General features: G+C 43.6%; 1 protein-coding gene across 2 annotated transcripts in view; it reads left to right on the forward strand.

The window, feature by feature from the left end:
* Nucleotides 1–25,419, forward strand: part of ARFGAP3 (ADP ribosylation factor GTPase activating protein 3) — a 325,192-nt gene extending 299,773 nt beyond the window's left edge. For both annotated transcript variants that reach the window (XM_033953136.1, XM_033953137.1), the window contains 2 exons: nucleotides 14,609–14,730; nucleotides 16,934–25,419. In XM_033953136.1, the coding sequence (XP_033809027.1) occupies nucleotides 14,609–14,730; nucleotides 16,934–16,951 (140 nt within the window). In that variant the 3' untranslated portion in view covers nucleotides 16,952–25,419. The remainder of the gene's footprint in view (nucleotides 1–14,608; nucleotides 14,731–16,933) is intronic.
* Nucleotides 25,420–26,697: the final 1,278 nt, after the last annotated feature.

The following is a 26,697-nucleotide window of genomic DNA, read 5'->3' on the forward strand; positions in this document are numbered from 1 at the left end:
AGGAAGGATCTATACTTCTACTAAGACTAAGTATTTTAATAGAAAATTCAACCCTTGACTTAGCCTGTGTTTTAAATATCGGCCCCTTATGTGATTGAGTTTGACACCCTGCTCTGTGCATTAGATATTTCATGAAAGGTAAAGGGGAAGCGTGAGTACATGTTGGGTTCCATATAGGGAACATCTCTACTGAGAAGACTGGATGGGCATTTATAAACGAGGAAATTGAGCATCCATACTTAGTTCCCTGATGAGTTGAAATCATGAGAGGTACCCTGTTATCATGAATTAATGTATTTAGGGACCTTTACATGGTACTTATCCATAATTAGATTGTGAACCCACAGGAACAGATAGGGAAAATGCCTAGAGTACCTAGTTATTATTCAGCTATTATAAACCGCTTTGATATCCGTTGAGGAAAGGTGATATATCAAATAAAAATAACCATGACCAATAAAATGATTCCCTAGGTCTGTATTATTCGTAGCTTTAAATTCCCATTCCATTTGATTGAAGTTTTTTTTGCACATAAAAGTATCAAGAAGATACCCATCCCCCTTGGCAGAGTATGTAATATGCAAATTTGATTACACGCCTCTGCAATCACTTCTAAAGTTCTTGAGATGCTATATGCATATTTACCACTTATAATTTCTAGCTGATTCTTGTAGATAAGATATTTTTCTACATTGACAAGCAGCATTGAATTGGGCACACAAATGGGAGCTGTCATTGAACTGTACTGGGACCATACAGCTCTCCCAGAGCTCAGTCAGAGCTAGTATAAGGGGGAGAGGGTTGTGGCCCTTCCCACATGCAGCAGTCCTCTAAGGTTGGGATTTTTTCCCCACCCTGCTGAATTGCCTTCTAAACAAAGTTCTTCTAACTCTTTATTAAAGAATCTCTTCTTGCTTTTTCACCATAACTTTTTGAGAGCTAGGGGGGCAAGGTGGTGTGTTGGTTTAGCTTAATTTTTTGCATATTTTGGTTAACTTTTGCTTTAGTTGATATTTTATAGTTTACTAATGCACAAAAGTGATTCTTTTGCCAGAGTACTATATACAGTTCATTTGTTGAGTGGAAGAGCAAAGGTTGTTGATTTTAATTCTTTGGAACCACGGGGTGGGAGGGGATGTGCACAGATGGATCAAGCACTGGTTGTCGGGTAGACTGCAGAGGGTCGGAGTGAAGGGACAATATTCTGACTGGCGGGGAGTCACAAGCGGTGTGCCACAGGTATCGGTGCTGGGGCCGTTACTCTTCAACATATTTATCAATGACCAGGAAAAGGAGGCAAAGTGCGAGGTTATAAAATTTGCAGACGATACCAAACTGTGCGGCAGAGTTAGGTCCAGGGAGGAGTGTGAGGACCTGCAAAGGGACCTGGACAAGCTGGAAGACTGGGCAAACAAATGGCAATTGCGCTTTAACGTGGAAAAATGCAAGGGGGGGGCATTGTTGGGAGACAGCAGACTTGAGAGAGACTTGGGTGTGCTGGTGGATGCATCACTGAAGCCATCTGCACAGTGCGCAGCAGCCTCGAAAAAAGCCAACAGGATGCTGGGCATCATAAAGAGAGGCATAACAAACAGGACGCGGGAAGTCATCATGCCATTGTATCGAGCGATGGTGCGTCCACATCTGGAATACTGTGTTCAATATTGGTCGCCGTACCTCAAAAAGGACATGGCGGTACTTGAGAGTCCAAAGGAGAGCAACGAAGCTGGTAAGAGGGCTGGAACACTGCCCATATGCCGAGAGGTTGGATAGGCTGGGGCTCTTCTCTCTGGAAAAAAGGAGGCTCAGGGGAGATTTGATAGAGACCTTCAAGATCATGAGGGGCATAGAGAGGGTGGATAGGGACAGATTCTTCAGACTGAAGGGGACAACAAGTACGAGGGGGCATTCGGAGAAACTGAAGGGAGATAGGGTCAAAACAAATGCAAGGAAGTTTTGTTTTTTTTACCCAAAGGGTCGTGGACACTTGGAATGCGCTACCGGAGGAAGTGATCAGGCAGAGTACGGTACAGGGATTCAAACAGGGATTGGACGGATTCCTGAGGGATAAAGGGATCATGGGATACTGAGGGAGGAGCTGGGATGTAACACAAGTATAGAAAGCTAACCAGGTAATAAGTATAGAAACCCAACCAGGTCGTGCATGTGCAAGACCGGAGGGTTAGGACTTCGATGGGAAGATAGGACTTCAATGAGAAACCAAGGTGGCAAGGGAGCCCCTTCTGGTGATTCAGACAGGTCGTGACTGCGGGAGCGGACTGCCGGGCAGGATGGACCTATGGTCTGACCCGGCAGAGGTACTGCTTATGTTCTTATGTAAAAGAGACTTATTACTATTATCTTTGTTAGAAGCTCATTTATGTATGTATTGAAATATAGAGAATGACACGGTGGCGGTTTACCCGCGGCCACCGCATTTTAGCCGCGGGTCACCCGCCGAAAACGGGGAAGAAAACTAGCAGTCGCTGCGGCGACGGGGACAAGGCCATTCACCGCCCGCGGGGCGGTGAATGGTCTTGTCCCCGCAGTGAGGCATGAAGGATCGCGCGGTCCCCGCAGCTCACACCCGCCTGCCCAATCGATTCTAGTGTTTAGCCAGCTCTCTCCCTTCTCCTCACCTTAGTTTGTAGATTTTCTTTTTCGGCGACCCACACGCTATCAGAGAGCCGCGCACCCGCTGCTGCTCAGTTTCGATCTTCTGCTCTGACGCAACCGGAAACAGGAAGTTGCAGCAGAGCAGAAGATTGAACACTGAGCAGCCGCGCGTGCGCGGCTCTTTGGGAAAGTGTGCAGGTCGCCGAAAAAGAAAACCTATAAACTAAGGTGAGGAGAAGGGAGAGAGCTGGCTAAACACTAGGATCGATTGGGCAGGCAGGTAGTGGCTGCGGGGACCGTGCGATTGCTAGTGTTCCCGGCTCAAATTGGAAGGAGGGAGTGAAAGGGAAAAGGATTCTGGGCCAAGGGGATGAAGTCGGAAAGAAAAACCCACAGCAGGAAAGAAAGGGAAGGACTGGCAGGTGAGCCAGATGCTAGAAGCAGGGGGGGGGGGGGAAGAAAGAGGGAAAAAAGCTAGATGGGGTTTGAAAAGAAGAGACACACTGGTATGGAAGAGGAAGATAGGGGAAATCTGGACACAGGAAGGTAACAGAAAGAGGGGAAATTATGTGCATTGGGCATAGGGACAGAGACATAAAGGGGACATGCCATGGGGATTGTATATGGACACAGGGGGGGCAATGACAGATACAAAGGGGAGATATTAGAAATGGAGAAAATAGGAGCACAGAAGCGAGATGGTTTGTGGGGATGGGACAGGGACCGAGCTTGCAGGCTCCAGTGGCTTGCACAAATTACATTGTAACGTGCCATGAAAATAAGAGGAAGGAAGGTAGATAGGCCACACGAGAGGAGCTGAAGGGTAGTAGAAAAGAACAGATGGTAAAGGAGGGAGGGAAGGGTGGTGGTGGAAAGGAATAGAACAGACATTGAAGGAGGGTGGAGAGGAACAGACCCCCAAGGGAAATGTGGAAGACAGAGTGGGAAGAAGACAGATGCCAGACTATGCAGGAGCGGAGGGAAGAAGATGGGGGCTAGACCAATTGGGGGGGGGGGGGTTAAGGGAGAGGCACAGTAACAGCAAATGGAAGACGCAGAGAGAAGACACACAGTGGATGGAAGGAATTCAATGAGAAGATGTGGAAAGCAGAAACCAGACAACAAAGGTAGAAAAAAAATTATATTTATTTATTTATTTTTTGCTTTAGGATAAAATAGTATATTAGTTGTGTTGATAAAAATTTATAAACAAAGCCCTGCCAGCTGAACATCTCTTTCTCTAGTTCAGCAGCAGGAACTTTGATTTATAAGAAAGGAATAAGCTAAATATTACAGTACTAAGGCTTATATGGATGCAGCGGGGACGGTGACGGGGCGGTGAATGGGATGGCAGTGGCGGTGACGGGGCGGTGAAAGGGATGGCGGTGACGGTGACGGGGCGGTGAAGGGAACGGCGGTGACGGGGCGGTGCAGAGGATGGTAGGCCGGTGACGGGGCGGTGATGGGGACAGATTTTTTCCCCGTGTCATTCTCTATTGAAATAACTACAATTAAGATACTAAAAAGATGAACTCAGTTTTTATATTTGTTATTGTCTTTATATAAGAACATAAGAATTGCTGCTGCTGGGTCAGACCAGTGGTCCATCGTGCCCAGCAGTCCGCTCCCGCAGTGGCCCTTAGGTCAAAGACCAATGCCCTAACTGAGACTAGCCTTACCTGCGTATGTTCTGGTTCTGCAGGAACTTGTTTAATTTTGTCTTGAATCCCTGGAGGGTGTTTTCCCCTATAACAGCCTCCGGAAGAGCGTTCCAATTTTTTACCACTCTCTGGGTGAAGAAGAACTTCCTTACGTTTGTACGGAATCTATCCCCTTTTAACTTTAGAGAGTGCCCTCTCGTTCTCTCTACTTTGGAGAGGGTGAACAACCTGTCTTTATCTACTGAGTCTATTCCCTTCATTATCTTGAATGTTTCGATCATATCCCCTCTCAGTCTCCTCTTTTCAAGGGAGAAGAGGCCAAGTTTTTCTAATCTCCCACTGTACGGCAACTCCTCCAACCCCTTAACCATTTTAGTCGCTCTTCTCTGGACCTTTTTGAGTAGTACTGTGTCCTTCTTTATGTATGGCGACCAGTGCTGGACCCAGTATTCCAGATGGGGGCGTACCATGGCCTTGTACAGCGTCATGATAACCTTCTCCGATATGTTTGTGATCCCCTTCTTAATCATTCTTAGCATTCTGTTCGCCTTTCCCTTTTCGCAGCCGCCGCGCATTGCGCAGATGGCTTCATTAACTTGTCAACCAGTACTCCCAAGTCTCTTTCCTGGGGGGTGTCTCCGAGTTCCGCACCAGACATCCTGTATTTGTGTATAAGATTTTTGTTTCTGACATGCATCACCTTACACTTATGCACGTTAAACCTCATATGCCATGTTGCAGCCCATTCCTTGAGCATGTTTATGTCACGTTGCAGGTCTTCGCAATCCTTCTGTGTCTTCACTACTCTGAATAACTTTGTATCGTCTACAAATTTTATCACCTCACTCGTCGTACCAATTTCCAGGTCGTTTATAAATATGTTGAAGAGCACGGGTCCAAGCACCGAACCCTGCGGCACTCCACTCGTGATGCTTTTCCATTCTGAGTATTGTCCATTTATCCCCACTCTCTGTTTCCTATCCGCCAACCAGTTTTTAATCCACATGAGTATTTCACCTTTGATTCCATGGCTCGCAATATTTTGAAGTAGTCGTTCATGCGGGACCTTGTCGAATGCCTTCTGAAAATCCAGCTATACAATGTCGACCGGGTCGCCCTTGTCTATCTGCATGTTTATTCCCTCAAAGAAGTGCAGCAAGTTCGTCAAGCAAGATCTTTCCTTGCTGAAGCCATGCTGGCTGGTCCTCATCAGATTGTGTCTGTCATGGTGATCAATGGCGGTCCTTTATCAGCGCTTCTACCATCTTTCCTGGTACCGAGGTCAGATTCACCGGTCTGTAGTTTCCCGGATCTCCCCCTCGAACCTTTCTTGAAGATCAGCATAACATTTGCCACTTTCCTGTCTTCTTGAATTCTTCCTGATTTGATCATCAGATTGGCTATTAGTTGAAGCATTTCAGCTATAGCCCCTTTCAGTTCCTTGATTACCCTCGGATGGATGCCATCTGGTCCCAGGGATTTATCATTTTAAAGCCTATCAATCTGCCTGCATACCTGTTCTAGACTGACTGTCAACCTTGTCAGTTTCCCGTCTTCGTTTCATGCATATAGCCTGTCGGCTTCCGGTATGTTGTGTATATCCTCTTCGGTAAATACAGACACAAAAAATGTGTTCAATTTGTCGGCGATGGCTTTGTCCTCCTTTAGAACTCCCTTTATTCCATGGTCATCCAACGGCCCCACCGCTTCCTTCACGGGTTTTTCCCCTTAATATATCGAAAGAACGGCTTGAAGTTTTTTGCCTCATTGGCTATTTTTTCCTCGTCTCTTTTGGCCCCTCTTACCGCCTTATTGCACCTGCTTTGATGATGTTTGTGCTTTTTCCGTTTTATCCCGTTTTTGACCTTTTCTATTCCTTAAACAAAGTCTTATTGTCTCTGATCGCTTCCTTCGCCGCTTCCTTTTCCTCTTGGATCCCTTGTTGATACGCGGTATATAACATAACATAACATTGTGTTTGTTAACGGCATAACCATAAGTTCAATGTGGTTTACAAAAGATTATTAACAGTAAACATGATACGGGGAATAGAATAAGTTAGTCAAATGCTTGGAAAAAGGATAAGTCTTCAGCTATGTTTTAAAATGTTTGTAGGAGTAAGCTGTAAGCAGTAATGTTCGAAATTCTTTATCGTGAAAAGCTGCTTGAAACGCTAAAGTATGATTAAGAAATTTCTTGCTTTTGCAACCCTGGACAGAAGGAAAGTTAAACAGGGCATGGATTTTTCTGCTATGTTTGTGTGAAGCTAAAGAAAAAATCTTTTAACCAAGTAAAGGGGGGCTGTATCATATAGAGCCTTATAACAGAAGCAACCCAGCTTAAATAATACCCGAGCCTCCATAGGCAGCCGGTGCAGCTCACAATAGAAGGATGTGACATGATCGTATTTCTTCAAGCCGTAGATCAGTCTAATAGCTGTATTCTGTATTAATACTAGTCTCGCTAGTTCTTTCTTGGTGATTGTCAGGTAGACAATATTACAATAGTCAATAAGACTTAGTAATAATGATTGAACCAGAAGTCTAAAGGCAGCAAATTCAAAGTAAGATCTGAGTTTTCATAGTGAGATGCTGATCTAAGACGATTCCTAATATTTTAATCATTGGATGGATTATGTACAAAATTTAATTTATACTAATGGAGGGTTCATAAAGAAGCATACTGGAAGACGCCACGAAAAACTTTGTTTTGTCAGAATTGAGTTTAAGTTTGAATTGCTGCATCCAAGAATTAATCTGTTTCATTACAGTCTCAATTTTGGTGGTAATCTGAGACAGAACTGAGTTAAAGGATATGACGATTGTAATGTCATCAGCATAACTGAACATTCCTATATCCAGATTGCTCAGACATGAGCCTAGCAATGAAAGGTAAACGTTAAATAGTGTGGGTGAAAGTAGAGATCCCTGGGGAACACCGCATGGATTTTTCCAGGTAGAAGAGAGCTGAGTCCTAAACTTAACTTGGTAGAGTCCGGTTTCCAAGAATCCTTTGAACCATGAATATACATTTCCTTGAAGACCCAGAGCATCCAAGCAAATTAATAGATTGGTGTGGTCTACAAGGTCGAAGGAACTACTAAGATCGAATTGGAGTACCAGTGCACTACTGCCCTTGCTTAATAAGCTTTTTAAGTAGTCCAACAATGCAGCTATTACTGTTTCAGTGCTAAAATGGAATCTAAATCCCGATTGTGAGTCATGAAGTAATAAGTGTTGCTCAAGATACTTAATTGAATATATAGATTTTGCACCTCGGTGACTGTGTCCTTAAAAAGGAACCATGCTTGCTCTAGCATTTTTACAGTACTTATCCTCTTCTTAATCTTCTTCCCCACCATGAATCTCATCCCGTCGTAATTCCCTTTTCGGAAGTTCAGTGCCGTGGCCTTCGTTCTGCATCGATGTTTTGCCCCTATGTCCAGATTGAAGTGGATCATATTGTGATCACTGCTTCCCAGCGTCCCTTCTACTTCTACACCTTGTGCCGGTTCTCGTAGTCTGTTTAAAATTAAGTCCAGAATTGCATTTCCTCTCATATTTTCCTTGAAAAGTTGTTCCAGGAAGCAATTACCTACAGCATCCAGGAACTTGGTCTCCCTACTGCAGCCAGAGGTGCCTAGGTTCCAGTCTATCCCCTGATAATTGAAGTCACCCATGATATAACTGTGTTGCCTCCCTTGCAGTTGCATTTAATCTCGTCTGTCATTTCTCCATCAATTTCTTTGGACTGCCCTGGGAGGTCAGTAGTAGATGCCGATCTTTGTTTCCATTCCTTTTGTTCCCGGAATTTTGGCCCAAAGAGACTCTACCTTATTTTTTGTTTCCGGTAGACTCAATTCCCTCTTTGATGTATAGGGCAATATCCCCACCTTTTTGACCTACTCTGTCTCTGCAGTATAGCTTGTATCCCGGTAGCACAGTGTCTCGGGCGTTTTCCTCGTTCCACCATGTTTCTGTGACGCCGATGATGTCAAGGTTATCTTTTTGTGCCATAGCTTCCAATTCCCCAATCTTATTCCTTAGGCTCCTTGCGTTTGTGTACATACACTTGAGTTTGCGGCCTGTTACTTTCTTGCAATTCCTTCCCTCTTGTGTCCCTTTCGACCCATCAGGATTTCTGTCTTGCCTTTGATCCAGTGAGTCTTCCCCGCTATTTTCCTGCACAGTATCCTGTGGGTATACCGGTTCCCGAACCATTGACTTTTGGTCGACTGTTAGCTTTCCCTTCTTCCTAGTTTAAAAACTTCTCAATTTCTCTCTTTATGCTGCTTGCAAGTAGCCTGAGGTGGAGTCCATCCTTCCTGAATAGCTTGTTCTTCTCCCAGAATGTCATCCAGTTGTGCACGAAGTGGAATCCTTCCTCGCATCAGCGCCTCATCCATGCGTTGACACTTACAGCTCCGTCTGCCTTTTCTCTTCGGCCCTGGGTACCGGCAGGATATCTGAGAATGCTACCCTCTGTGTTCTGGTCTTAAGCTTCCCTCTTAGCATCCTGAACTAGTCATTCAGTCATTCCTGTTTTTGAATAGGTGGGATCAGTATTATCATACTAGAGGAGTAGCCTAATAGTGCAGTGGTCTGAGACCCAGGAGAAATGGTGATTCTGGGATAGAAAGTTGCTTGGGAACAGAAGTTTCACCCATTCCTGCTTGAACCTAACCTGTCCCCACCTGTACCCATAAAAAAGAAAAAGAAGCTGTATTTGGGTGGGACTGGAGGTCGCACTTACCAGTCACCGCTAGCACGTGCCTGGCAATTGGCAAGTCCTGCTTTCTGATCAACAGAGATGTCAGCCATGGCACAAAAGAAAAAATAGGTAGGTTGTCCTGGCACTATACTCTACAGGAATCCCACAGACCCTGTCTCCATCCCTGCAGGAATCCCATGGACTTGGAGGGGACCCCTGTGATATTCCTACTCACCCCATTCCCATGTAGCTCTTTACTGTGGGGCAAGTCACTTAACCCTCCATTACCCTAAGTACAAAATAAGTACCACGCTGCTCCTTGTGACTCTGAGCAAGTCACTTAATCCACCATTGCCCCCAGGTACATTAGGTAGAGTGTGAGCCCACCAGGACAGATAGGAAAAAATGAGTACCTGAATGTAAACCACTTAAATTATAAGTATTATATAAATACTGAAATAAATAAATATATTAACCACTTTGATTATAACCACAGAAAGCTGATATATCCAATCCTAACCCCCTATTATAAGAGTTAATGCTGTGCAATTTATTGTGTTTTTCTGTGTATATCTTTTTCCATATCAATATTTATATATATTTATTGTTTATTCAAAGCTTATATACCACTACTAATGACTGGAACAGTCAAATCTGAGCAGTTTACATGTGCTTTTGCAATGATAACACAAAGCATGAGCTTCTGTAGTGGTGTAACAATACAGAACAATTTCTGTGCATTAATTTTTCTGTGTGTGGGGTTTTCTGTCATTACTAATTCCTGAAGCAGCTGTGCAAGAGAAGCATGGACATATCGGGTTTTTAAAACATGGACTTTTCTTGTTTTGTTGTGAAGCCAGGCTTCAGATTGCCCTACTGCAGATAAAAGATAGTCAATAATCATTTCTATAGAGCACATCATTGGCTTAAGCTCAGTGCATCACCAGAAAGACTGCTATGAAGTGGATGAATGTCCCTATGAACATGGAAGAATCGCTTCAACCGGTCATGGGACAAAAGTGCACCGGACAAAGCTGCGCCGACATTTCAGCACAATCAGTTGCACGCAAGACTCCAGCGCGCCGCTGTAAAAGTTAATTTTAAAGAGCTCCAATGGGTAAGGGGGGAACCCCTCCCCCCACACTTTACTTAATACTGTTCGCGCTGCCGTTGGGGGGGTGCATTTCCAGATTGAGGCACTACCCTTTGGATTGGATACGAGTCCCAGGACCTACATCAAAGTGATTGTGGTGGTGGTGGTGGTGGCCCATCTTCGCATGATTGCTCAGTGATTACTTCAGTGGCGCTTGGGGAGTTTCTAGCCTCCCTGGATCTGACAGAAGCATATCTCCACATTCCCATTTTCCCAAACCACCAGAAGTATCTGTGCTTCCATGTGTTGGGCAGCATTTCCAGTTTGAGGCACTACCCTTTGGATTGGATACGAGTCCCAGGATCTACACCAAAGTGATTGTGGTGGTGGTGGCCCATCTTCGCATGCTGGGTGTACTGGTTCACCCATATCTGGATGACTGGTTGATCAGAGCTCCCTCGCTGTATGAAGGACATCAGGCTGTTCAGCAGGTGGTTCAGTTGCTGCAATGCCTGGGCTGGGTGATCAACTTCAGTAAGAGTTATCTCGAGCCCACTCAGAATTTGGAGTATCTGGGAGTTCACTTTCACACAGGCAAGAACAAAGTGTTTCTGCCCATGTCCCATCAGGAGAAATTACAAGAGGTTTTCAGGGACCTTCAGGCCACTCTGGTCCCAACGGCATGGCAGTGCCTCCAGGTTCTGGGAACTATGATGGCAACGATCGATGTGGTCCCTTGGGCCAGAGCCCATCTGCCTGCACTGCAGGAGGCTCTTCTTTCGCACTGGAATCCACAGTTGGACCCATTACATGCACCCCTGCCCTGGATGACTGTGGCACGGAACGGTCTTGCATGGTGGTTATGTCCTCTATCGCTGTCCTGGGGACTTCCCCTAAGGATCTCAGATTGGGTGATCCTGTCTACAGATCCAAGTCTCAAAGGTTGGTGGTGTGGTGTCCATGACCGTCCCTGCTCAGGGCCAGTGGGCACCATCTGAACACAAGTGGTCAATCAGTCGCCTGGAACTTAGGGCGATCCAGTTGGCTCTTCTCCACTTCAAGGGTCATCTCTGTCATTGAGCAGTCCAGGTCTTCTCGGAAAATGCCAAGGCAGTGATGTATGTCAATTGACAGGAGGCACGAGGAGTCCCTCTCTGAGCTTAGAGGCTCAGTTGTTTTTCTGATGGGCAGAGAGACACCTTGTGGTACTATCGGCAGCACACGTGGCAAGAGTGGACAATGTTTTTAAGCAGACTTGTTCAGTCTTCAGATGCTGGACCCCAGAGAGTAGTCAGTCCCTCAAAGTGCATTCGATTGCATAGTGGAGCAGTGGGGTTGTCCCATGTTTGACCTCATGGTGACTGCTGGCAACAAGAAAGCCAATCGATTCTTCAGTCATCACAAGGCAGGCAGAGAAGGGCTGGAAGCTCTGGTTCAGCCCTGGCCACAGGAAGGTTTTCTCTATATCTTCCCTCCATGGCCCATGATAGGGCATCTGTTGCAACGGATAGCGGTCTACGAGGGTCCAGTGATTCTGGTGGTGCACGATTAGCCAAAGTGACTGGTATGCCGACTTAGTTCGTCTCCAGCAGGGTTGGGAGCTTCAGCTCCCTTGTCATTCTCGCCTTCTCACACAGAGTACGATTGCAATACAGGATCTGGACCGCTTTGGTCTTACAGCATGGCTCTTGAGCGGGTGACCTTGACTAGCCAAGGCTGTTCCTCAGCTGTAATTGCCATGTTTCTTCACAGCAAAATGAAATCCACAGTGGTGGCCTATGCGAAAGCTTGGAGGTGTTTCCAGGCCTAGTGCGCATAGAGACAGATGGATCCATTTCTCCCTTCCTTTCCTCGGGTCCTGGAGTTTTTGCAGTATGACTTGAAGAAAAGTCTTGCGATAGCTTCACTCTGGGTGCAAATTGCCAGTCTTTCATGTATGAGCCCTCCTTCTTTGAAGGGCTCCTTGGCAGCTCATCCAGATGTTGCTTGTTTTCTGCGGGGAGCTCTGCACCTTAGGCCTCCTTTAGGCCTTCCTTGTCCTTCCTGGAACCTTAATTTGTTCCTCCTTTCTCTGGAATGTCCAACCTATGAGCCTTTGGAGCAGGCATCTCTGATGAATCTCGCAGTCAAGATGGTTTATCTGGTGGTGATTGCTTCGGCCTGTAGGGTTTCCGAGCTTCAGGCCAATTCATGCAGGGATCCTTTTTTGCATATTAAGGATTCCTCTGTGATTTTTGCATACTGTTCCTTTACTTCCAAAAGTGGTTTCCACTTTCCATGTGAATCAGGAAGTCTAGCTTCCTACTTTTGCTTCCTCTGGTTCACGGGAGCAGGACTGGGTGTTATGGTCCTTGGACATGCGCAGAAATTTATTGCAGAATCTAGAGGTCACCACCTGTTTGTTTTGGCAGGTCCGGCCCACAAAGGTAGGCCAGTTTCTAAGGCTTCCAAGTGGATTCGCATGGCCATTTCCGTGGCTTACATGGTGGCCAGAAAGAAGCCCCCCTTGGGATTTGGGCTCATTCAACCAGAGGTATTTAGTCCTCTTGGGCAGAGTCATCAAGTTTTACAGGATCAATGTGGCCAAGCAGGATGCTGCTTTTGGGGCCTCTATTGGCAGTGGGCTCATCAGTCCCACCCTGATTTTCAAGACTGCTCTATTATGTCCCACTGGTCCCGGAATAAAGTGGGATTGTACAAGAACAAAAGATTAGGTTCTTACCTTTGCTAATCTTCTTTCTTGTAAATTCACACTTTATTCCGGGAACCCGCCTTATACAGTAATTGCTGATTCACTGATTGTCTGCCTTCCAAGTACTGGTAAGCTGGATTTCTGTTTCCTGACCAGCCTTTCTAAGAGTGCCATCAGTATGGGTTTAATATTTTGGGGTGATATGTGGTTCAGGAAGAGTGCAGGCTGTGTCTCCTTTTAGCACTGTTTTGTCATTCAGGTTCAATGTTTCATAACCTGTTATTTCATTTTTCATTGTTGCTGTTGTTGCATTTGTTAATACAAGCAGAATTGATTTAATTGCCGGGGAGTTTCCCTGTCTCTCTTGTTGTTATCCTCTAAAGATGTTCCTGGCTGCTTTAAGACTGGTGAGCAGAGGATCATGCTCAGTGATGAGATATGAGGGGGAAGAGTTAAAAGTCTCTGAAGTTTTGAGGCTTCCTATAGTTCCTAGCAGGTAGACAGAAATAACCCACTGCTCCCGGAATAATGTGTGGATTTACAAGAAAGAAGATTAGCAAAGGTAAGAACCTGGGGGAAGTAGCCAAGATTGCAGCATTTACCAGGCAATTCTAAGATCATGCTGCTAGTGCTGTTGGCATGTTTTTCTTCTCAATATGTCATACAAATGGAATGGAAGTGTGAAGGTGCTAGCTTCCTCAACACCTTCACAACCATTCAGACAGCACCTGATTGAGCATTTTTTTGCCTGCAATCTACCTACAAATGGGTGAAGGAAGCCCCTCAGCGAGAGAGGGCAGAGAAGGCCTAATCCCCCAGGGGCACGAGATCTCGCTGTTGCCCTTATCTCCATTTGCGCCTCCCTGTCCGGCTGCAGCCATCACCGTGAAAGTAGGAAGCAAGGTTGTGGAACGTTCAACTAGTGACCCTGCTGAGGAGGTTGTAACAGTGGATGAGCTTCCAATGACAAGAGACCATCGTAGGGGAACTGAACCCCTCCAATGAGGTGACCTTGGAAGCAACTCTTGTCCTGCCTTTCTTTCTCTCCCAGACTTTGCTCTCATTCATTAATCTCTCTTCTTTCAAAGCTCTTGCCATTCTTATAGTTGTCAACTCTCACTTTGCTTTTCTCTTTCAAAAGTGCTAGTTCATGTGTGTCTCAGGCCTTGATCTCACCCTACATTGCTGTCTCTATCCTTAGTCTTATCATGTGATTCTTGCACACACACCCCTGTTGATACTTCTTACTGGTATCCTGATTGTATTACTGGAGCCAAATATTTGGGAGAGTGTGGCGCAGTGGTTAAAGCTACAGCCTCTGCACCCTGAGGTTGTGGGTTCAAGCCCACGCTGCTCCTTGTGACCCTGGGCAAGTCACTTAATCCCCCCATTGCCCCAGGTACATTAGATAGATTGTGAGCCCGCCAGGACAGATAGGGAAATCTGCTTGAGTACCTGAATAAATGCATGTAAACCGTTCTGAGCTCCCTGGGAGAACGGTATAGAAAATCGAATAAATAAATAAATAAACAATAAATAAATAAATAAAATATTTGGCATGTCCACAGCAAGGAAGATTTATTGGTTGTTCGTATTAAGATTCAGTTTATTTCCAGGTTTACCTAATTGTTTGTAATTATGCTTATATTTGGTCAATTTTATGTAAGCAATGCTGTTAAAAAATGTTATGTCAAACTGTACCTGCTGTATATCCCCTCCTCTTCCTAAAGGCAAATAAGAAATTCCTATAAATAAGTTAGAATTTAAGGAGTTTAATTATCTATGAAAATATATTTTGGCACGGCAGTATTAAAATTAGCTTTATTTCCCATCTAGGTAACTACCAACTCTCAAATGTCCTTCCCTCAGCACCAGATATGGCTCAGTTTAAACAAGGTGTAAAATCAGTGGCTGGCAGACTTTCAGTTCTTGCCAATGGAGTTATGACTTCTATTCAGGTTAGTGAAATCATTACTCTCTTATCCAAGGAGCTTGATCTTATCACATGCAATGTAATGTAAAATACTTTGGTTTTTTGAAAAGGGCTTTCCTTTTCATTTAAAATTCTGTTTGCCCTATTTCTCTTTGGGAAGTCTGGTTTTCTGCCACTCAGCATCTCAGGCCGGATGCGCTAAACTCACTTTGCGTCTAATGATTGTCGCTGAACTAGTTTAGCGTCAACCTTATTTTACCAACCGATGTACATAATGGTTCACTGTGGGCTCCATGCGTTAGCCATACTAACATCCTCATTAGTATTAAAACAAGATCATTAATATTAAAACAAACGATCAATGCCCTAACATCGCTTAGGCATGCACTAAATCTACGACAACTCTACAAATAACCCAAAATTACTGACAGCCCCCCCCCCAAAAAAAAAAAAAGAGAGGCAGGAGGGATGCCTACACCCTCCTGCCTCAGAAACCCGAACTCTCCCCCACTTCCAACACCTCCACACGTTGCAGGCCTCCCCTCCCTTGAAGATCGCGGCCACATGAACCACACACACACACACTCCCAACCCTCTCCTCTGTGAAGATTATAGCCACCCAGACCCACATGACCCCCCCCCCCCCCCGCGAAGATCATCAACAGGAGGGATGCCCACTCTTGCCTGCCTCACCCACCCAGACCCCTCACCTTTAAATTACATAGCAGCAGGAGGGATGCCCACTCCCCTTTAGGCGTTTGAGCCAGTCAGGGCCTTAGACGCCTCCCCATGCATCCCGGGATGCACCAGGAAGGGGAAGGCATGTATAACACATGCACAATATCTGTGCCCAAAACAAAAAAAAGAAAGTCTTTCTTTACCAAACAGCTGAGCATCGGGAGGCTGCTTCGGGGCTTCCCCTACCATTCAACTGTTTGTGCTTCCCTTGCCGGCTGTGCACATGTCAGTCGGTTTCCCAATGACTGATTGGATGGGATTCTGGCTGATCTCCATGAAACTCATTTGCATGCAAAATCGTTTCAGCATCGATAGCCGTTTTGAAATTGAGCAATTTGCTGGCCCCACAATGACCCATCAGATTTTAACAACGGTTTTAGTGCATCCAGGGCCTCACTAGGAAGCAGTCTGGGCTGAGATGTAGACATAAGTATAAAAGAATTGCCATACTGGGACAGACTGCAGATTCATCAAGCCCAATATTCTGTTTCCAAGTTTATTTAAAATTTGATATACCATTTAGAAAGCGTCTAAGCATGTACAAAGAAATATAAAAATTTAAAAATCAGGGATAAATGCATACTAATTCACAGACAAAGACAAAACATTCTTATTCATGTGGTAAGGGGGGTGAAATACAATAATTAATAAAATAGAGTTGCAAAAAGTGTAAGTACAATAGGAAAGGGATGTGCTCTTCATATAAAATTGTTGTTAAAGGAAAAAGAGTATGATTATGGGTATTATAAGTTGTAATCTCAGTTCACCGAAAAACATCCAATCAATATATACCAGAGAAAGGGACACAAGCTCAAATTCTTTTAAGTAAATGGAGAAAAAGACCCCTAAGTATTTCCAGGGATATATGACAAATGTTATCTCCTGGATATCTCTATTTCATCTTCAAAGCTGACATTTGAAATACATCCCTAGTCATAAAACTCCATTTATAATTCATCAACAGTATTTAACTCAATCAGTTCATTTCAAATATCACTTCAAAAATTGTTTAAAGATCAAAAGCACTTATCTGCAAATATGTCCCATCTCCAGTCGACAAAAGTCCATAGCAGAGATCAAAGCCCTGGGTGTTACAACTAAAAACGGTCACACTACAACGATAGACACTCCCAGGTTCAAATTCATATTAATCCATAGACTTCCCCAATCAGTTTAGATCCATCCCTACCCCTTCCTCATTCAATTCTTTTCCATCCCTAAAATATATGGACCTTTTGTTACCAGTACCTCAGATTGCCTCTGGTCCTCATCCCCTGTGCATACCTCATTCAGGTGTCATTCAGTAGCAATTCCTGGAATTTCCTCTGTTGTATCACAAATTCTCCTAGCACCAACTGGTCTCGTGTATAGGAATTGTTGCTATGCCTACTTGATACTGTATCTTATTTTACATATTATGTTTGCTTGACACTCATCATAGTATGAATATATATTTTTCTGATGATAAAATCTTGTTTTTACAATTACAGGATCGATATGGTTCCTAATCAGGTGTCCATCAGCGTAATTGTGGAATATGAGGACATAATCATCTTCAGATAAAACAAAAATTGCATTGTGGATTTTCATGACACTAGGCTTTAAAATATTTTGAAAAACTGTTTAACCATTTCTACATTTATTGCATGCATATTGATGTTTCTTAATTCTGCTCTTATTTTCATTATCTTTCTTTTCTATATTAAGAGCCTTGTAGTGAGTTTAAACTATATTTATAACTTTTTCATTTCCTAGTGTATCTTTTGTTTTATGTAAAAACATTTTCATCTGCCCATGAAGAAAAGGTGATCATGGTCACTGCCATTTTTATATGCAATGTAACCTAAGGTTTAGACTTAAATACACTTCACGTTTACTAAACTCTTGCGGCCTCTTTTACAAAGCTGCGCTAGTGGCTGCCGCGTGGCAACAACCCCGAAGCCCTTTAAATCTCTATGGGCTTAGGGGCTGTTAGCACAGCTGCTAGCGCGGCTTTGTAAAGGAGGCCGTTGGTCTTCTCATCAAACAGGGGAAAAAAAAGCTGTGTATGGTGAGTTAAAGCAAACTACAGAAACCAGTTTGTAGCCTAGATTAAACTGGAAATAAATGAAACCTCTAGTAGCTTTATGTATTGTCATATTTCAAAGTTAAATATTTCTTTATTATTAGACACCTACAGGTGTTATTGAATGTAGAATATTGAAATTCAAATACATTAAAAAAGTTGAAATGGATTTTGGTTATTACTTATAGATTTTTAAGACATAGAAAATATTTACAATACACAGATTTTATAATAAGGTCCTTCAAGACATCATTATTTTGCAAAAGTGATACTTGTTGCAACTGTATGATCACTCTGTAATATTCAAGTCACTCACTTAATTTCTAATGCAATATGTATAGAGGTCCTGAACACTTGTTTTGAATCTGAACCTGCAAGTTGCTTGAAAAATGCTGTCGATCATCTTTTGAACTCCGCCTCCTTCCCAGGGAGCTGTTCCTGTCCCCCCCAACCCCCCCAGTTTTTTTTCTGCAAGCAAGTTGCTCAAAAGTGTTTCTGCTCTGCTTTGCAGTTTTATTATTTTCAGGTATTTTTTCTAACTGTTCATTGAGAGGCTTGGTGCCCAGAGGTTCCCACTTGTTTGGATCTCTGCCTGGGAGAAGATGCAGGCTTGCACTGTGAAAGTCTGCAGTTAGCAAAATCAGCCCTCAGGAGCACCTAGCTAGCCAGCCTACTTTAGTTTTGGGGGGTTTTTTGTCCCCTGCATAGCTGCTGGCATCCCTAATTTAACAAGAGCTTTGAGTACAGGCTGTTTGGCTCCTTCCTGGCTTGGCTGGGATTAATAATGGGCTGGCTGGGTGGTCATGCCCCTTCACAGCATGAGGTTATCTGGGGGTTGAAGCTCAATCCAACCTTGATCCAACTGGCAGCCCAAAGACCACATTTGTCTATCGAACATGTAAGGCAGAGTTCTTCTCCATTTATCCCAGCTGCATTCCTAAGCTGGGAAAATTGGAGGCTCTCCATAACTAAAATTTAAAGGTTTCTGCAGCCAGAGCCATGGTCCCCTACCTCTAAACCCCTTTCCCTGCAATTTTTGTACTTCAGGAAAGTCTCCACAGGCCTTTATTGGTGTAATTTTATTGGCGGCAGCCATTTTGGATTTTAAACCATCTTTTATTCTAAAGCCTCCATCTGCCTTTTAAAAAACCCTGATTTTACTTAAAATCGACAGGGTTGGACCCCTCAGGCCTTCCTACTGGATTGTGCTGGATGGCCAGCAAAAGGAACGTCCATGTTCCACATGCAGCAGAGCTTGTGGGAGACAGATGGGAACCTTGGGCTCAGCCTCCTCCAAGTCTTCCAGGGCTGGAGAATCACACAAGGTGCATTGGGCACTCTTTCTAGAGCCCTTCAAAGGTGCATTGGGCAAGTGCATACAAGTGTTGGCCGCAGAACCCAGGAGGACTGGCAGTGGGTCCCTGCCAGCGTCTTCAAGACCCCCAGTACAAGGTTTCACCCCAGATTTTGTAAGCCTTATTGGGAATGACTATCTTAACTGCCAAGAATCCTCAGTGTCTGCATTTAGCGTGACAGGCGGTGGCACAAGGTATCTTGCCTCAGCATGTGCCCTGACTAGATGAGGACATGTTGCTGGACCAGGAGGTTCAGTCTGACATAGACTGGGAGGGTGAAAAGTCCAATTCCATGCCACTATTGTCCCAGGATACAGTTCTCTGACAGAGAGTCTGGTTCTCTGCATGAGAGTAGCAGTTAAGAAGTAGTAGTGGCCCTGGACCAGGGGAAATACCCCACAGTGCACCACAGCTTCTGCACTCTCGGGCATTATTTCTACCTCACCATGCAAATTGAAGCTGGAAGTTCTCCAGCCCCCTCGTCACAGTGCTCAATTATGAGTAGCTCAGTTGATCCAACCGCTTTCTTTTCCTCGCATCTGGACATCACAAAGTTAGTCACAGACCACTGGGAGTCACCTGAAGGGTTCCTGTGAGAGGCTAAGACTATGGCCAAGCTTTACCCAATGGCTCCAGGTTTCCAGCAGCTGTATATTCAACCAAAGGTGGACGTGCTGGTGGCGCAGGTCACCAAAGAAACCTCCTTTAGTGAAGGAGGTGTGATGTTAAAGGATACTCAGGACCGTAAAGTGGACGTAGTCCTCAAGAGACAATTTGAAGTTTTGACCCCAGGAAATGAAGCAGCAGCTATGGCTTCCTTTGTGATACATCCTTGCCCCACCCGTCTGTCTCGAGTCTCAGCCTCTGAGGATGACGAAGATCCACAAATTCTCCTTTCTGGGGTGAATTATATAGTGGACGCTCTGTATGATATCTTCAGAGTTATGAGCTAGGTGTCAGCCTATGATATCTCCGACTGGTGAATACTTTGGTTCAGACAGTGGGCAGGAGATTCAGCCCCTAAAACCACTCTAAGCAGGCTTCCCTTTCAAGGGTAGATGCTGTTGGGTAAGGGTCTGGATGATCTGATAGCCAGCGTTGCATATCGTCGCCCTAAGGCCTTACTGGATAACAGATCCCAGATGACTCAGAGTCTGTGACTTTGGAATGTTTTGAGACTTTTGAAAATTTCATCCTTAAGCAGAAAGCCAAGCAACACAGAAGTCCTTTCAGTGGTCATGGCAGAGGTTCATCGGGGGCTGGAGACATCAAGCTTCTGGTTCTCATTCCCCTCCCCCCCAAATCTCCAAGAAAGCACAGTGACGCCAGGACAAGGTGCCAAGCCCCCTCCCCCATCAGGGAGCACGCTGTCAGCTTTTTGGTCAGTATGGGCTCAGATAGGTGCAGACCGTTGGGTCCTAGTTCAAGAAAGTTAAAAAATCAAGCTCTGCGCCTCCCTTCCAGACCTTTTGGTAGATTCTCTAGCTGGCTGGCTGGAGAGAGAACCCTCAGAGTCCAGGCAAAGGGGCAAAGGCTACTGGATCTTTGTGACATAGATCCAGTACCAGACAAAGAAAAGGGCATATACTTCATTATGCTAAAGAGGCTCAGATGACCGGAGGCCAATTCTGAACCTCAGGTTAGTCAATGCTGTACTGAACGTGCCACACTTCTGCATGGTCATAGTGACAGTGGTACCAGGGGAGTTTCTTGCTTCCCTTGATTTGACAGAGGCCTAGTTCCACATTCCTATTTTTCCACCCCACAGGGGGTACTTGCAGTTTCAAGTTCTGGAATAGCATTTCCAGTTCGCCACACTCCTCTTTGTCTTCATGATGAACCCTCGCACTTTTACCAAGGTCGTGGTGGTAGCAGCGCACCTCCACAAGGCAGGGATCTAAGTGCACCCATATTTTGACAATTGGCTAATCGGGGGAGGAAGGAGAATGGGCAGTTTCAAGAGTGGCCCAACTCCTCCAGGATCTAGTTTGGATCGTCAACTCCAAGTAGAGCCCAGCTGGAGCCAACACAGCACCTGGAGTACCTGGGAGTTTTGTTTGACAACTTTGGGCCAGGTTTCTTTTTCCAGAGCCATTCAGACTAACGCTCTAGAAGCAGATTTCAGACCTGCTACAAAGTTTGACTCCCACTGCATGGCGTTATCTGCAGTTTCTGGGGTAGATGACAGCAGCCATAGAGGGGGTCCCTTGGGCAAGTGTGCTCATGAGGCCTCTCCAAGACATTCTTCCCTCTTGATGTTCTCTTCAGATAGACTCGCTTCAGCAACCGCTTCCCTGGTTACCTGACATGAAGAACAGTCTGTGATGGTGGCTACAGCCAGCTGCCCTCTCAAGGGGGCATGCCTCTTCAAATTCCCTCCTAGGAGATTCTAACGACTGATGCCAGCCTTTATAGTTTGGGGGGGCTGTCATTGCATTGGACACCCAGTTCAAGGTCGGACAGTGGTTCAGCGAAAGTAGTTTATAAATCAGCTAGAACTTAGTCATTTGACTAGAGCTTTAGGCACTGGAGAAATCTCTGGAAGGCAAGGCTGTCGGAGTCTTCTCAGTCAATGTGACAGCAGTGGCCTAGGTCAGCAGGCAGGGTGGCATCAGAAGCGCACTATTACACCTAGAAGATCAATTCCTCTTTTGCTGAACAGTAGCTCATTTGCAGTCCTCTTGCCATGCACGTAGCGGGAGTGGATAATGTGCAGGCTGACTTTCTGAGTCCACAGACTCTCGGTCCAGTGGGAATAGTCTCTCATCAGGCATTCATCTCCATAGTTTGGCAGTGAGGGCATCCACAGACGAATCTGTTGGCCTCATCTGTAAACACAAAGGCGGATCGCTTTTACAGCCAAAGATACAAACCCGGAAACACAGGTTGGGTGCTTTAGTCAACCGTGGCCAAAGAAGGAGCTCTTGTATGAACCTAATTGGCCCCACAGACCATATGTGGACATAGTTTGTCTCCAGAGGGACGAAGGCCTCGGACTGCTGGTTCAAGTGACTCTCCTCATTCAGGGAATGGTCCATATCGAGAATCCGGAATACTTTGGGTTTAAGGCATGGCTCTTGGCCCTGACGAGCAAGGGTTACACAGACATGATCATATCCACTTTGCTTAGAGCTAAGAAGCCGTCAGTGGTAGCAGCCTATACCAAGGCTTGGAAGTCCTTTCAGCATTGATGTGCTATGGTTGATGTAGAGCCCCTTTGAGCTCCAATTTCAGTAGCTGACTTTTTTGCAAAAGGGACTTCAGAAGGGTCAGATTGCGGAAGGTGCAGATAGCAGGCCTTTCCTGTTTCTTTGGGAGGGGGAGGGGAAGAAGCTCTCTGACTTCTCACTGAGATGTTGCCTGATTCATTAAAGGGGCTCTTCGGTTGCGCCCTCCAGTGTATCTCTCCCTTCCTTGAATCTTAACACCATATTACAAGGTCTCAGTAGAGCCTACATGAATCCATACGGGACACTTCCCTTCCGGATCTTATAGTCAAGACGGTGTTTCTGGTGGTGATTTCCAAGTTACAAGCTCTGTACTACAGGGAACCATTCCTTAAGTTTATGGAAACAGGGCTCTCCTTGGTTTCGTCCTTCCTACCAAAAGTAGTCTTGATCTTCCACATCAATGAGGAAGTCCATTTGCTTGCTTTTCAGTCTACAGGGTCTAAGGAAAAGGATAAATAAAGTATTGCATTTGCTGGATGTCTAGCAAGTGCTTCTCTGATACCTCGATATTATCAATGAGTTTCGCATATTGAATCACCTTTTTTGTTCTGACCAGTCATGCCAAGGAAGGGAGGCCATTGTCTAAAGCCTCAATTTCCAGATGGATTAAATTTGCCATTTCCTCCACATATGTGGGCTGCAGTAAATAGCCGCTGATCATATTTAAAGTGCACTCCTCTAGAAGAGTCAATCCCTCATGGGTGGACACTCTTTCACCCAAGGAAATCTGTAGAGCAACTACTTGTTCTGCCCCTCATTCTTTTACCAGGTTCTATAGGGTGGACATGTCTGCCAGGAAAGATACATTTTTCAGGTCCTCTATTTTGATGGCAGGCTCAGCTGGCACACTCTGGGGCAGGGATAGGGAACTCCGGTCCTCGAGAGCTGTATTCCAGTTGGGTTTTCAGGATTTCCCCAATGAATATGCATGAGATCTATTTGCATGCACGGCTTTCAATGCATATTCATTGGGGAAATCCTGAAAACCCGACCGGAATACAGCTCTCGAGGACCGGAGTTCCCTACCGTTGCTCTGGGGACTGCTTTAGTAGTCCCTAATGTTCAGGACCACTACACACATGCACTAGAAAGATTAGGTTCTTAACCTCAATAATCTTTCTTATATCAAGTTTCAAGTTTATTATGGCTTGATATGCCGCTTTAATTACCAGAGTGGTTTACATCTTACAGAATTATAAAAAATTGATCAAAAGTCAGGGGGAGAACAAACATACTAAGAACTTACATTAAATAAACATTGAACAGAAGGGGGAATGGGTGAGGATATAATATTTAAAATAAAAGGGGAAAACATCAGAGAAGTAGGGTTATTTGGAATGAACCTTTTATCTAGATCTCTTAAGCGTCTTTAAAGAGAGGTTTTAAGGTAGGACTTATAGTTATTTAGATTAGTTTCCTGTCGAAGGGTTATGGGAAGGGCGTTCCATAATGTTGGAGCAACTACTGAATAAATGGTCTAGTGGTCCTGAAGCCCTGCCCTTTCAGTATGCTTCACCTGCATTCTGCCTTTAGAATTTTCTGTCTCTCAGATGATTTGAAAGGATATTAAAAAAAACTTAAGAATGTAAAGTATGGTTTAAGTCTGCTTAATAGCAGGACATGCGAGTAGCTACAAGCTCTATATAAGATTTATTTATTTCACATGTCTAAAGTCCAAGTGGGTTAAACAAATAACATACTATAGCATGTCATAACATACATAAATCATATCACCAACAATAATATATAAAATGTCTTCAACCTTCAACACATCAACACTCTTATCCAATCTGCTGCTTAAATATGATGAAAAGCCTTCCTAAAAAAAAAAAAAAAAAATAGGCTTTCAAGCTCTTTCTAAGTTACAAATGTAGAAATTTCACGTACTGATTCCAGAAGAGCATTCCACAATTATTGCGCTGCCACCCTGAAAGAATGAGATTGAATACTTGCTTTTGTTATACATCGGAGAGATGGAACAGCTAACAAACCTTGAGATTGAGATCTCAAAAAACGAGAGGGTATGGAGTCAATAATGAATGTAAAACCTTTGACGTGGAGCAATGCAGGATTTTATACACCAAAGTTAGAATCTTGAATTGATTAGATTTGAAAGATTAGTAGTGGTTGCACACAGTTTTTGTATCTTGTTCAGTTACTTGAATGTTATAATGTTAATGGATATGTTTGTTTCAGAGCAGAACTGAATTGTAGTGGGGATTTTTTTCCCATTTTCCTCCTTTCAGTTATATCTATCATTACAGTGCTACTTGATTACTTTTTTACAAATGGAGGGTGTAGGAGCAACTCCCTGGGAAGGAGGCAGAGTTCAAAAGATGATCAACAGCATCCCGCAAATAACTTGCGGGTTCAGATGCAAAACCCTAGAGTTTAAGACTACTAGACACAATTACAAGAGATTAAGAACCTAATACTTCTTTAGGAATTTAAAAAAAAAAAGACTGTATTTGCACAGTGAAATTGATTGCATGGAATGATTCTTTCAGGAAATTACATAGTGAAAGAATAATCATCCTGTTTGCTGTATGCTTCTGTAAGGACTATCCATTCATTGTTGAAGGCTCTTTTAACCTTTTCCTATTGTGTGTCCCGGATGACGGGACATTCCAAAAAATGTTGTTGCCATCGTATGTCCCATGGCATGGGACATACAGTACACCTTCTACCTATCATTTGTCCCATCTATTGGGTCATTGTGTTTACAATAGCCGTAAATGATAACGGTGAATAATATAAAACTTTGCTAAAATAATTACGATTGGAACCAGCGTAACGTAAATTTATTACGATAGGAAAAGGTTAAACACCCTGAAATATAAGAAAGCTTCAGTTTCAAGCTATCAATGTATACAGTGGAAAAAATGTTAAGTGCGCTTGTTGAATTGAATCTATTTGATACGTAAGTACCTTCAGAGCAGGTTGATTACCAGCTGTAAGTTTGAACCATATAATAGTGCATTAGGTGAAAATTTTAAAATAAGTTAATACAGTTAATTACATAATGTAATCAATTAGTTTAAATTGATACTTTTCATTAGTTTTTAACATCCACAGATTATTTTTTGAAAAATTAAACATATTTGAGTATAGAGTTGAAAAGAAACTAATTGTGGCTGTGTTTTAGACAGCTTAGAATTTATTGAAGAAAAGATAGTATTGTAAAAGCTTGGTTCCCACTGCCATAATGATGTTCAAATCTGTTACTTGAAACAGCATGCTTAACATTGTCAAATTCTAAATATGCATTCATGAATAAATGTCATTAAAATGGATTTTTTTCTGTTATAAATATTTTATTAAATCATCATATGTATTTATTGTCTTATTGTATGTTTAATTTTATCTGCCAAGAGTACTGAAATTGAGCAGAATATAAATACTGTACTGTAAATAATACATACAGTAGCCCTAGTAAGTGACAATACTTTCAGAAGAGGAGAGGGGGAGGAGTGGTACCATACAGAAAATTCTTTACAAACAAGAAACAATAACATCAAGAAAAAAGTGACTGCAGTCATAAAATACATCTGGTATATTAATCATGTTTCCAGACCCATTAAGGATAGCACACAGAGGGCTTGAACTTGAGTATCCTTCCTGCTCTTCTGCCAACTCCCATCCTATATGTGCTGTATAAACTGCACAAAAAGCATGAAAGGAAATGGAATAGTCATCCAAACACCTTCGTTGTGCCACAAAGTACCAATTGTTGTAATACTACTTTCTCTAATACCTTTGCCATGAAACTCAAATTGGAGATTGGTCGAAAGCTTTCCTTTTTTGTAAGATCTAAACCAGAATTTTTTAACAGAGGAGAAATTACAGCCCACTTCAACTTCTCAGGGACTTCTCCTAGCTTCAACGACTGCTGTATGATATACTCCAAAGATGGAGCTACATAGCATAATACTTTCAAGTTACATATTCTAATAAGAAATTTGAGATTGACATTTTTCACCTTTATTCTTTTTTCCCTATGTTATTCATAGTCTTCCCTCTAGTTTCATCTTGTCTGTCCTCTTAATTCCTTTTCCACCTTTCCCTTCCATTTTAGCTTTCCTTACCTCTCTCCCCTCCCCTCCCATTCCATTTCCTCTTCCACTCCTCTGACATTATTCTCCTTTATTCCTTTGCTCTGTCTGTTTTTATTTATCTCTGTTCTTTCATCCACCTTCACCTCTCCCATCCTTTCTCTGTCTTAGCCTTTCACCTCATCCTTCATACAGTGTGCCCATTGTTTAATGCATTACTCTGAAATCTCCTATGTTCATGTTTTCAGTATAATAAACTATCCACTTGCAAAACACTTCTGCCTTAAATAATCATTATTATAATCAAATGAAGGCTCGTGTATGCAAGCCATATTACAAAATGTTCCTGCTTGATAAATAAAAGAAAGCAATCAGTAGCTTCTCGGAAGCTTGGTGAACACTCCCTCTTCAATATTTAATCAGTTTCTTACAGCCCTGCTTTTTATTCTTTTGCCAAAAAAATGATCAACCCTCCCTAAGGCTTTCTGAATTCTCGGCATAGTCTGTAGATATTATTTATGGGACAGAGGCAAACCAGTTAAAGAAAAATGA

This window comes from Geotrypetes seraphini, chromosome 7 (genome assembly GCF_902459505.1).
Source record: "Geotrypetes seraphini chromosome 7, aGeoSer1.1, whole genome shotgun sequence".
In the NCBI taxonomy this organism is placed as follows: domain Eukaryota; kingdom Metazoa; phylum Chordata; class Amphibia; order Gymnophiona; family Dermophiidae; genus Geotrypetes; species Geotrypetes seraphini.